General features: G+C 34.5%; 1 protein-coding gene across 7 annotated transcripts in view; it reads left to right on the top strand.

The window, feature by feature from the left end:
- Window positions 1-12,724, top strand: part of CCDC91 (coiled-coil domain containing 91) — a 387,500-nt gene that overhangs the window by 75,298 nt on the left and 299,478 nt on the right. For all 7 annotated transcript variants that reach the window (XM_021090992.1, XM_021090995.1, XM_021090994.1 and 4 more), the window contains 2 exon segments: window positions 7,230-7,271; window positions 9,664-9,742. In XM_021090992.1, coding sequence (XP_020946651.1) covers window positions 7,242-7,271; window positions 9,664-9,742 — 109 coding nt within the window. In that variant the 5' untranslated portion in view covers window positions 7,230-7,241.

Below are 12,724 nucleotides of genomic sequence, written 5' to 3'. Positions count from 1 at the left end.
CTGATCATTAATGAAAAGAATATTTTTCAGGTAGTAAATATGTATTTGAGTTATTTTTTAAACTTCTGGTATTATTTTGCCATTGGCAGTAGTGTTTATAGTATGGCAATAGTTCTTTAGCTTCCTAGAGAGGAAGTTTCAAAATTATTATTAACTGCTCCAGTAATTGGATAAGAAAGAAGTAGAGTGTGGCACTTGTAATTTCTTTTTAGATATAGATAGGCCTTCAAGCTCTCGCCTTAATACAGGTAGAGCTGTTTTCGTGCTTGGAACTTGATCTTCTGCTCAAATTCTAATGTATTTTTCTTGGAGAAATAGAGGAAAAGAGAAGTTATGTGGGAACTATTAGCAACCCGTTTGCTTTCATTCAGTCATTTGTTTAAAAAGCATTGATTCAAAAATATATTTTGAGCTCCTACTATGTGCTGGAAACTGCACAGTTCAGGGTCCTAGGGAGTGAACCAAAGGTTGAGAACTGGTCCCTACACTGCTTGGAATTGCTTATGAAAATGCAGGTAATTTAGTCTACTTGGGAGTTCCCGTTGTGGTTCAGTGGTTAACGAATCCGACTAGGAACCATGAGGTTGTGGGTTCTATCCCTGGCCTCGCTCAGTGAGTTAAGGATCTGGTATCGCCGTGAGCTGTGGTGTAGGTCGCAGACACGGCTTGGATCTGGCGTTGCTGTGGCTCTGGTGTAGGCTGGCAGGTGTAGCGCTGATTAGACCCCTAGCCTGGGAATCTCCATATGCCACGAGTGTGGCCCTAGAAAAGACCAAAAAATCTACTTGAACTCCTGGTTATAATACACTTGTTGTAAATGAGCTTGAAATTGATTTTATATGATTAGACTCTCATTTTTAACCTTAACATAAGGTGTGTGTGTATGTCTGTCTGTCTTTGTGTATGTATATTTTGTTATGTTTCCGTTTACCAATTTTTATTTGCATGGGACTGTCTGAAAAAGAAAAACCACTTGTCTGTTGCTTCTAGGAAACATGGCATGAAACAGATCAAATGGAATAATATTGTGATTATGAGGATGTTGGTTAGCCAGTAGTTTTCCAGATGGGATAGAGATTGAATTCAGTGCTGAGTGGACAGTATTAACTAGTAGGGGACTTTGGGATGATTGAATAATCTGGACAGTCCCTAGATATGGCATTTTTTTGAAGTCAGTTACGTAAATTGTCTTTTCCTCTATTTGGCAGGTTTTTTTTTGCATTTTATTTTGTTTTAAGGAACTTTCGTGTCTGAGATGGACTTTACATTTTGTCTAAATACTTGTAATATGGGAAAATGTTATAAAGGAGACTAATGTGAAATTTTTTAATTTATTCACTGGTGAAATGCTCATTTAAAACTTTTAAGCCTTTTATATTTTAGTTTTGGAAAAAAACCCTTGCTTGAGTTTTTTTGTTTTTTTCCTTTTTAGGGCCCCATGTACAGCATATGGAAGTGCCCAGGCTAGGGGTCAAATCTGAATGCAGCTGCCAGCCTACACCACAGCCACAGCAATGCAATGCAGGATCTGAGCCGCATCTATGGTATATGCTGCAGCTCATGGCAGTGCTGATCCTTAACCCACTGAGCAAGGCCAGGGATCAAACCCACATCCTCATGGATACTGGTTGAGTTTTTTACTAGTGAGCCACAAGGGAAACTCCCAGTTTTTTTTTTTTTTCTCCAAAGTAATATTTTGATGAAAATGAAAATAGTAAGTAGTTGATTCATTTTACCATGTTTGTTTGTTTGTTTGATTTTGGTCTTTGTCCTTTTAGGGCTGCACCCATAGCATATGGAGGTTCCCAGGCTAGGGGTCTAAATGGAGCTGTAGCTGCTGGCCTACACCACAGCCACAGCAACGCAGGGTCCGAGCCGAGTCTGCTACCTTTACCACAGCCTATGGCAACACCGGACCCTTAATCCACTGAGCAAGGCCAGAGATCAAACCTGCAACCTAGTCGGAATTGTTTCCGCTGCGCCATGACGGGAACTCCCCATGATGTTTTTTATGTTGTCATTAAAAAAAAAAAATCAGTTAATGTGTGCCCACAGTTTAAAGTTGTAAAAGACTTGTTATGACACACAGCCATCTCCTATTGCCCCTCTTCTTTTCCAGCCTCTCTATCTAGAAGCAAATTGTTCAGCATATATAGTTGATTCTTTTAGTGTTTACCAGTGTGTCAAGAAATGTGTTTATTGTTGCTACTTATTGATTTTTAAATTTCATACCCATTGTCTTTGCAATATGGAAGATGAGGCTTTAGCTGTCTTTTACCACCCCGCTGCTTCTCACCACATCTTTCATCATCTTTCTCTTACCTTCCCAATATGGTTATATTATAATTCGGTGCAGTTATTCATTGTTTACATTATCATGACAATATAAATACTAGTCACAGCTGAAAAATATAGTGTATAACATTTTCTTTTTCTCATTCAACACATTATTTTCTTGATGTTTTCATTTGGCTAATTTTCTAATAACTAATTCAACTGTATATTTCCCCCTCCCCCCCGGTTATTTAAAATTATTCTTATGGTGACAACACATGACACATCTCCCAGGAGCTTTATGATCTATTCCCATTTAGACTGGTTGCTTTGTATTCTTGGGAAGCACTTCACCATTTTTTCTGGGACAATTCCCTTTGCTTTTCAGTTCAGTTATATTTCATTTTTATTTATTTAATTTTTATTTTGTTGATGATTTTTTTTGTTTGTTTTCTCCACTGTATTTCTAGAATCCCCAATAATTAAATATTTCATGTTATAAAATGGATTTTGTAATTTTCTTGTGTTTTTTACCTTGGGGCTCCATCTCTTTTTCTTCATATCCTTCTTGTTAAAGGAGATTTTCTCAGCTTTATTTTCCAATGCACAGTTTTACATTTCCATAATTTTTTTTTTTTTTTTGGCCACATCCATGGCATGTGGAAGTTCCTGGGCTCGGGATGGAACCCATGCCATAGCAGTGACCACAGCCACTTCAGTGACAATGCCATATCTTTAACCCACTCTGTCACAAGGGAATTCCCTGTAATCATCATTTTTATTTTTAAGATCTTAGTGTTGTTATACACCTCGCATAAATTAAAGCTTCTTGTTCTGATTTCACAAATGCACCGGAATCTGTTCTCAACCCTCTGAAGGTAGTAGTTACAGTGTTTATTTTTTAGAAAAAAATCTCTCCTGTGTAGTTTCTGTTTCTTCTTTTTCCTTTTTTATTTGGTCTCTATTTTTCATATTAATTTCTTCATATCTTTGTACTTTTCAGTCTGTTCGTATACCAGTGTGAGACACCAGTAAAACAGCATTTTCATAATGCTTAAAATGTATCAGACATTGTTCTAAGTGCTTCAGCTATTTTAATTTATTTAATCCTCATAATGACTTTAGAAATTGGTTACCATTATTATTAGTCCTTTGACAGCTGAGGAAATTGAGGCATAAAATGTTTAGGTAACTTGTCCGATGTAACACAGTTGTTATGTGACAGAGCTAGAATTTGAATCCAGGCAGCCTGACTCCATAGTCCCTTCTTTTAATCTTCATACTGTCTTGTCTTTTATTGAAATCAGGAGCAAATTGGACATTCCATGCATGTGGGTAGGGTTTGTCAGAATAGTGTTACCTGAGAGAGCTTTCTCTGTGGAACCTCTGATGAGGTCCTTTCATTGTTTGATTAGATTCACCATAGAGGAATCTTCTAATCTGCTATCTAGAGGTTGAAGCCCAGTATCTGACAGCTTGGTTGCTCAGTGGTGAAAAAGATTGGGGGACGGATCTCAAAATTTAATGCAGGTTTGATTTAGTCACCTGTTTCTGGTCTTCTAATCCAGAGATTCTTGGTTTTATCTGGTCCAAGGAATAAAACTTCAGTCTTCTTCTGTGATGAGGAATTGTAAATTGTGCAATTGTGCAGATTCTGGAAGGGGATCTTGGGATATAGCTGCAACTCTTACTTTGAGTGTTACCTTTACCCAACTCTCAGTGCTGCCCATTCCTGAGCCTTTTGTTGTTTCTATGTTGTAAATGTGATTAATTCTCATTATCCCCACCGATAATGTAAGGTTCATCTTCCTTGTATTTGCTTTCCTTTATTTTTTTATTTTTTATTTATTTTTTTCATTTTACAGTCTCCTTGAAACAATCAAATTTTGCTTGCTATCTTTTAGGAAGAGATTTTGGGAAAAGACTTGAGTAGAATGCATATTCTTAATGTGACATTTAAAATTCTCTGTGAGGTTTATTGAAATAGATCTCAAATGTCTTCTTTTACCTAAAGCATTTCATGGCACTCCAACTAGACATATCACCATCTGGAAATCTTTTTTTCCTACCATGGATATTTTTTTCTTCTTTCTTAAGGCTCTTTGATATTTTGTATATTTTTATATTTGCATGCTTTTCTTACACACTGCCCTCCCCTTCACACCAGACCATAACTCCATGAGGACCTTAAGTGACCTCATCTATAGACTTGCTCAATAAAAATGTTACATTTAGTGCTGTATATGTGTTTTTCTTGTGAAATATCAGCAGTATATTAAATACTGAGGATAGTAAGAGAGGGAATTAATGTAATAGTGTATCACAGAGATTAAATTCAGATAGATGTGAAGAAGTCTGAGAATTGTTAAACCTAGATATTATGGAATCTTTCAGCATAGATGCCTAATCATTACAAAGTACATATCCCTTCCCCTGCCATAACACTGAAGAATGAACTGTGTGATCTTTTAATTTTTTGGCTGGGCTCATGATTCCATAACCTACATGATAGATCTGTGTGGTATTTATGTATTTGTAGTTTAATGGGATATAATGTTAAGTGCTGGAAATATTCTAAAAGGTTTTTAAATACATTTTAGATCAAACAGTGTTTTAAATATATTAGACTAGCTAAATCCATAAAGAAGTCCACACTTGTAATATATCCTTTTGAAAAACTAATTTTTACTTTTAGCTTTTTATAAAATTGATTTTTGCAAATTAGTACTGTTAATTTTGCTTCCTCTTGCTCTTTAAAGTGTTCAAAAGGAAACAGAAACTATTGCAGAATTTGAAATGAAATTATTCAGAGAACGATTATTGCTTTAAAATAATGTTTATTTTTCTGGTTCTGTATCTTGAGTACTAGATACTCAGAACACATTTGTCTTTTAAAATGTATCTTAATATTTCTTTGAAAATAGAGGAGGATTCTCATCTGCATTTTAATGTCTAATAGTTGCTGGGGTATGGAAAGCATCAGTGGCTGCTAATATGTTCTCTGTAGAGCCAAATCAGTACTTAGGTATTTGGTTCATTACCACAGGCAAACAAGCTGAAATGATTGTTAGGCATGGGTATTTGTTTTTGTTTTCAAATTTTCTGGCACCTTAGAAATAATTTATTGGGATGTGACTTACGAAAACACACAGAAGCATTACTCTAAAAATTCCATTCTTTAGAAACCATGTTATTTGGGTACAGTGTTTGTAGATGCTAAAAATATCTTTTAATTGTCTCCTGAGATTCGTGGGACACATGTGGAAAAGACAAATTTGGTGTTTATAGTTTGACTTGGTTAATTCTCAGTATCCATATCACTCTTCTTTCATAATTTCTTCATAAAAAATGTAATCACATACAGATTTTTATTCGCTTGCAACACAAAATTAATGTGAATTCCATTTCAAACTAACCACCATCAAAAGTTTCTGAAAGTCTGTTTTATATTTTTTAAGTGCTGTGTGTGGGTGACTTTCCTAGCTTTGATTTCTGGAGAAATACATCTTTTAAAACACTTTCAACAGATTGTTAAATTGTGGTTAATGGTGACAATACAGATATCATATTCTGGTTAATTTAATGTCCCTTTTTATAATGTATTTCTGTCTATGTATATTCCTATCGGTGTCATTACCCTACTGAGTTTCTGTGAAAATAAATTTTCTTTGCTTATTAAAACAAAACAATCCTTGAGTTGTTTTTTACTGTGTATTTTTTATTGTTTATTTTGGGCTTTGTTTTGAAAGGCATTAGTATTAATTTCAGTGACGAGGCAAACGTAGCTGTAGATGACTGCTACTTTATCACTCAGAGAAAAGTGCCCTAGAAAGTACCTTTGGAATTATTGCTTAGCATATAGTGTAATTTGCTTAGCTTTTTGTAAGAAGTCGGAGAAGATTGTTTTCCTTTAATCAAGTCCATCTCGTATTACTGAGTCAAGGAAATTATAAGTAATATTTGGGTATGTTCACCTTTGAAAGATAGAAAAGAGAACCTGTTATTGACCAGAGTATCACTTGTAGCTACTAGTTCACAATTTATTGTGAGTTTATTTTTATTTTAATTTATATCACCTATTACTTGTTTTACTGTTCCAGATTTTTTAGTTCTTTCATGATTTGTTAGACAAAAGCATCTCTATCTTCTTTTTTTTTTCAAAGTTCGGTCACTACTGGTTCTATCCTTTTATTTTTATGATACCCATTTGGTACAAAATAAAGCATGTATTATCCTACGGCTTGTCTCACTTACATACTTTAAGGGTAGAGAAGAGAGGAATTCTGGATATTCGCTTGTGTTTTTCTCTTCCCTGGTCTCCCATGAATACATGACTTGATTTATCTTGATCAGCCTAGTAACTTGCTCCACATTTTTCCAAAAGTGCAAAGCAGTTTCAGCTAAAAATACACATATCAAAATGCTCCAGAAGTTGTGGCCACAGCTCAAAAATGCTGATCAATTTTGAAAATATAAATCAACCTCGGCCATGAAACCGAAGGAAGAACCTTTGTGGTGGGGACAGATTTCCAAAAATTCACCACAGTCCTGTTCTTAGCTGGAGTTTATGCTGATGTTGCCAGACAACTGAGGAATAGATGCAAAAAGCAGGAAGCATTATTGAATTGAGCCCTAGTGCCAATTTGGGAAAAGTAAATTTAAATGTAAAAGAATGTTTTTCCACTCCTGGCGTCTCAACGTAAAATGGCAAAATACATGGTTGCTGAAAAAGTCGCAGAAATTGTTAATTTTGCCAGAATGGCTAATTTTGCCTGAAACCTCCAGTCTTTTTGCATTAAAAAATGCATACACATATAGTGAAAATACTTTTTTTTAAGCTCAAATGAAGTTGTTTTAAATTACAAACCAAAATATGTATACATGTAAGTCAGAGAAGTGTTTTGACATAAATGAGTGTGTGTGGGCTTGTTTCAGTGTCTTCTGATATTTTTCAGGTGTACTGAAAAATGGATGATGATGATTTTGGTGGTTTTGAGGTATGTGCTATTATTATTTACCTTGTTTTGTTTTTGCCGTTGTTTTAACTTTGTGGGATTATAATTGAGTATACTAAATGTATTATTTATCATTGGCATTCATGATCTTTTCTTGGTCATTTTGAATTTAACCCTGGAATAAAAAAGTGAAATAAAAAAAATTAAAATATATCTCCTCTGAAAGTTAAAACTGATATATTATTATTGAACATTTGGTCATGCCCATAGGCATGGTTTAAGTTGAGGTAGTTAAGTTTTACTAGTGGAAGCTCTAAAGAAGAGGTTTTAGAAATTGTCAGCAGATGATTTTGCTGGGATACATGTCTTTTAGGAAATACTTGTGAGGGTTGAGTATTGACGATCTGTTACATATTTTCATGTTTACACCTGTAATGAGTTGACTTAGTATATTAACTGCAGGGCCTTTTGGTAGCTTGTAGAGCCAATTAGTATGTTTGTTTTGTTAGATTATTCTCTCAGGTTTTATTTGGATGCTTTGTAAATGGAAATTGTGAGTTGAAGAAGCACTGTCTTTTCCTTAATCCCTTTCAGCGTGCGTTCATTTTATTGAAATATTTTGTAACCCAGTTATTTTTATGGAGCCAGTATAGTCTTGCAGGAAAATCTCTGGATTAGGAGTCGGGATGCCTGAGCTCAAGTCCTGGAACTACCATCAAGTGAGCTCTGTGATTTTTTTTTTTTTTTTTTTTTTAGTAAAAAAGACTACCACCTATTTTGGAATTTGGTGGAAACGAGATTGTTGAAAATAGGGGCTATAATTAATGACGTTAATAGGAGAAATGAGATATTAAGTATATATTTAGTGTTCTGGGTATCATGAAAGAATGGTGTGAGTTTCTTTTAGATTGGGATCATTTTTTCTTCTTTTCTTTAGTGTCTGTTGATATGGAGATATTTAAAATATGAACTTGCTAGTTTTTGCATTTTGTCTAAATTTTTTTTGCTCAGCACATTTGTATATTTTCTTATTTGCTTTAATATTTTGATTTTTTTGGGTGACTGAATTTATTTATCTTACTCACATAATGTAACATTTAAATTTTTGTTAAAATTCGTTTCATTTTGAGGAAAATATACACTTCAGATATCATCTCAGTATTTTTTGTTTAGAAGTTGTCAGTTGTTTGAATATTAAAACTTTTAAGTGTAGTCTCCTTTATCTCACCCATGCTCGATTTATTATGTCAGAGGAAAAAAATAGGGTAGGTGGTGTTCCTTAGAATAATAGTTATACATCAGTGTATACTCAATGGATCGATACCTTTTAATATATATAATATATAGGTACAGTGTTAATTGTTCCAATTTAATTGTGGTTGTTAGGTTCCTTTTTTTTTATCTACATCTTGTGGTAGGAATATAGTCTCTATCCTTGGTTATTTAAACCATGTTTGTTTTTCAATTTGTAGAGGGTAACTACTGTATTCTACATCACCTCCTGTGGCACATTGCCCCAACTGACTTCTCCTTGGCTAACAACTCTATGCAGAATCCAAATTAAAATTCTGGCTCTCTCTTTTTTTTTTTTTTTGGATAAAATTTTGCTTTGACCTTGAACACTTAATACAGAGAAAACTTTGCATTCTTACCTACAAACTAAACTTTTAGTAATTGACTGTGTCCCATAGCTTTAAAACTGTTTAATAGGAGGGCTTGTTAATTTACATGGCAGCTTTAGAAATTCTTTAGGAGTTCCTGCTGAGGCATAGTGGGTTAATGATCAGGCTCTTCCCTGTGGCATTACAGGTTTGATCCCCAATCTGGTACAGTGGACTAAGGATCTGACATGGCTGCAGCTGTGGCATAGGTCGCAGATGTGACTTGGATTTGATCCCTGGCCCAGGAACTCCCAGATACTGTGACTATGGCCAAAATGGGGTGGGCAGGGGCGAGGAATTCTCTAAATGGCGAATGCTAGTAAGTCCATCTGGTACATTAGTATGGATGAATCCTATTTCTTTAGGTTGATCTCTTTTTAGGTCTTGTGATAGCTAATGAAAAAGATTCAGTCTCTAGACTTTTGAAGGAAAATGTACCTTTCTTATATACATGGTTAAATGTTGTGGTAGTTAGTTTGAGTACTTAAAGTTCACAAATAAAATGTAATTAAGGATATCTAAAATAAAAATTTCATTGTCAGGAGATATATTTGAGTAAGAAAGGAACATTTTTACTCAAAGATAACAGAGCACGAGTACTGGAAGTGGACACTAGCAGTGAACCGAACACTGAAATGTAGTTGAGTATTCAGAAAAAACTTGAAAACTATGTGATGTATGAGAGAGGATATGCTTGTAAATGGGAGGCTTGATTGCTTAAATGCAGTTCTGCTTTTCAGATTTTCTAAAATTATTTTGCCTTTGTTTTATAGGCTGCAGAGATTTTTGATGGTGGAAATGGTGAAACTCAAACTACATCTCCTGCTATTCCTTGGGCTGCTTTTCCTACAGGTACTACTATAGTGCAACTGGGATTTTTTTTTTCTTTTTTCTTATTTAACATTTTTCCCTTTTCTTTGAAAGCCCCTTTCTATCTTTGCTCTTTGCCTTCTTTGATGTGAAAAGTGGAATGACCCAGATTTAGCCTAGATTTTTTTTTTCATAACAAATTACGAATTGCGAAACAAATTCTGTAATGGTGGCTTGAGGCATGACTCCAAAAATGATATCATGAACATTAAGTGAAATTAAAGTACACTTTACATTTCTGAATTTGTCTTAGTTTTAGGAAGGTGAAGTGCCCAATAATTTTTTTAGAAAGGTGTCCAGTTCATTAATTAAAGACTCATTCATCTTAATATTCTAAAAATATTTTTAAAATGATTTATTATCTCCACAACTAGTTAAATTTAGAAGACCCCCCCCTCAGGAAAGTCATTCAAAAGTATTAACAATTAAACCATTCATGAAATTAAATACAAAAACGAATTCCATTACTGAAAGCTTTTTGTGGAAGACCTAATGTTCAATATTAATATAATTCATGTCGAAATAATGTTTTGAGTTTTCTAGACTTTTTGTTCTGCCAAATCATTGTAAAGTCCAGAGTAGAAGATAAAAAATGTCATTCTTTACAGCTCTATATCATCTTAGATTATTAGAATTATTCATCTTTAAAATATTTTTCTGGTGCTTATTATGCGTTAGGCACTATGGGAATATGTCCTTTACTTCATGGGAAGACAGAGCAGGTGCATACATATTTGTGTATGAAGCTTATTTGTGATTTGGGAAGAATAATGGTCATCCATTCATTTAGCAAATGTTATTTCTTGCCTAGTATAAGTCAGGCATTATTCTTGAAGCTCAGTATATATTGTCAATCTGGGCTATTGAAGCATGCATATAATTTCCATAGGCAGAGATGGTAGAATGGAGGAAGATTTTGAAGGGAGAAAAATGAATGGAATAAAGGTGTAGATGTGGGAAAGATGATGGCATAGTTAGGATGCTCATTCTTGTTCGAGGGCTTAAATATATGTTGTTTTCTTTGCCTGGAATTTCTTACCTTTCTTCCCACTGCCACTCTCTCCCACTCTTTTACCGTACTAACTCCTGTTTGTTTTATACATTGGTTCTTACTTTAATACTTCTTTTTCTGGGAAGCCTTCCTAGAAAACCCTCTCACATCTATGTGCACCTATTTTCCAACTTTCATGTTAGACCATAGGTTTTGTAAGGTTAGACATTGTCTGTCCTCTTGTTATGTCTTAAATATTGAACATAGTGCCTAGCTTATTGTTGGCCCTCGGTACATATTTGTGGAAAGAATAAAGAAAAACATGAATGAACTGGAGAATAAGTAACTGAATGAATGACTAGACTCAGTTGACTATGGGAGTCAATAGGAAGAATTGAGATAATGATGTTTATATAGTGGTTTAGGATTTTCAGTGTACTAGCATGCATATGTTTATTGTAAAGTGACTAGAGCAACCATTATTCTTGTTGTACAAATGATGAAATGATGCTTTATAAAAGTTTTGGTGTTTGGTACAGATAAATATGTTTAGGAATGAAATCTAGATTTACAGATTCTCTCTCTCTCTATTTTTTTTTCCCAGTAACTTTGTTTTTTGAAAAAAACATCAACAGGACTGTCTGACTGACTGGATGTGAGGGTGAAGGAGGAATCAAACTTAATTTTTAAGATTTCAAGTCTTAGTTCTGAAAGAATGGTTTATCATGAACAGAAATAGAGAATTTAAAAGAGTTGGTGTGGGACAGTGTGAAGACTGAATGAATTTGTCTTAGACATATGTATTTAAAGTACCTAGAGTTTAGGAGAAAGGTTGGTTGGAGTTCTTGGTTTGGGAGATTTTCCATTGATATCATAGTTGAAGCTGTAGGAGATCACTAGGGGAAACAGTATGTAGATATATATCTATGTTTTTGTAGGTCAAGTCCTCAGAACCCAATGGATTAGAATTAAAACAACCCCTCTAGAGTACACACACACACACACACACACACACACAAACACACACAGAGTATCTTGGAGCCCTCACTCTCTTGAAAAAAGAAAAAAAAAATCAGCTCTGAAGAAAGTACTCTTTTTGGATGTCCTCAGTGACTTGCAAGTGGAGAAAAACAAATCTGGTCAAGAGCTGAAGGTAAAGTAGGTGTTTGCTCGGCCAAAGCAATCTATCCCCATGAGGTTGTCTTCCCATGACTGCTGGAGAAGTCTGCCTCTGACTCAGGTATCTGCAGACAAGAGTGCTGTGAACAACCTGATTAACATAGAGAAGATGGGAAACTTTAAGAGAGCTCAGGCAAATTCTTTTCTGTTTAAGAAGACTAAAATTCTCTTTTGTTTGTTTTTCTGCCTACACTCTAGCTATCTGTAATCTACACAAAAAGTATTTTTAAAAGAGATGACTATTAACCTCATTTTACCACAGTTTGAAATCCAGGAAGATTATTCAGAAACATTTGGTTTGAATTTTTTAAGTGCTTGAGGGAGAATAGAAATGCTCATTCTTGGGGGTTAGGATAAATGAGTGTGTTAAGTAAAGATTATTCTGCTTCAAGGCTGGCGGTTTGTTGGAGGATGATTTTATAATAGCAACTGGGGAAATTTGTCTCTCAGAAGGTCTGTTTATACTGTTAATGGGTTGAGGTACCTAGGGACATGTATTTCACTGTAATATTAGCATCATTTACATAGTGGGACTTTTTAAAAATGCTGGTTTATTTATTTGCTTATTATAAAATTAAAGAAATTGCCAGTTAGTGTAAATGAAATGCACATGTTGGTTCTTTACACAAATTATTATCTCTAGGCCCATCTCTCATTAATTGAAGTTTGGCATCTAACTTTTAAAATTTCTCTGCACTTTCACCACCATAGGAATTGGAGAATAGAAGAGATGAATGAGTGTAAAATTATGTCTTTTTTTCCTCTCGCCTTTACTCTCAGTAAAAGTGTGATAA

This window comes from Sus scrofa, chromosome 5 (assembly GCF_000003025.6).
Source record: "Sus scrofa isolate TJ Tabasco breed Duroc chromosome 5, Sscrofa11.1, whole genome shotgun sequence".
Lineage (NCBI taxonomy): Eukaryota > Metazoa > Chordata > Mammalia > Artiodactyla > Suidae > Sus > Sus scrofa.
The sequence above is the reverse complement of the archived record's forward strand: the minus strand, read 5'-3'. Positions and strand labels throughout refer to the sequence as shown.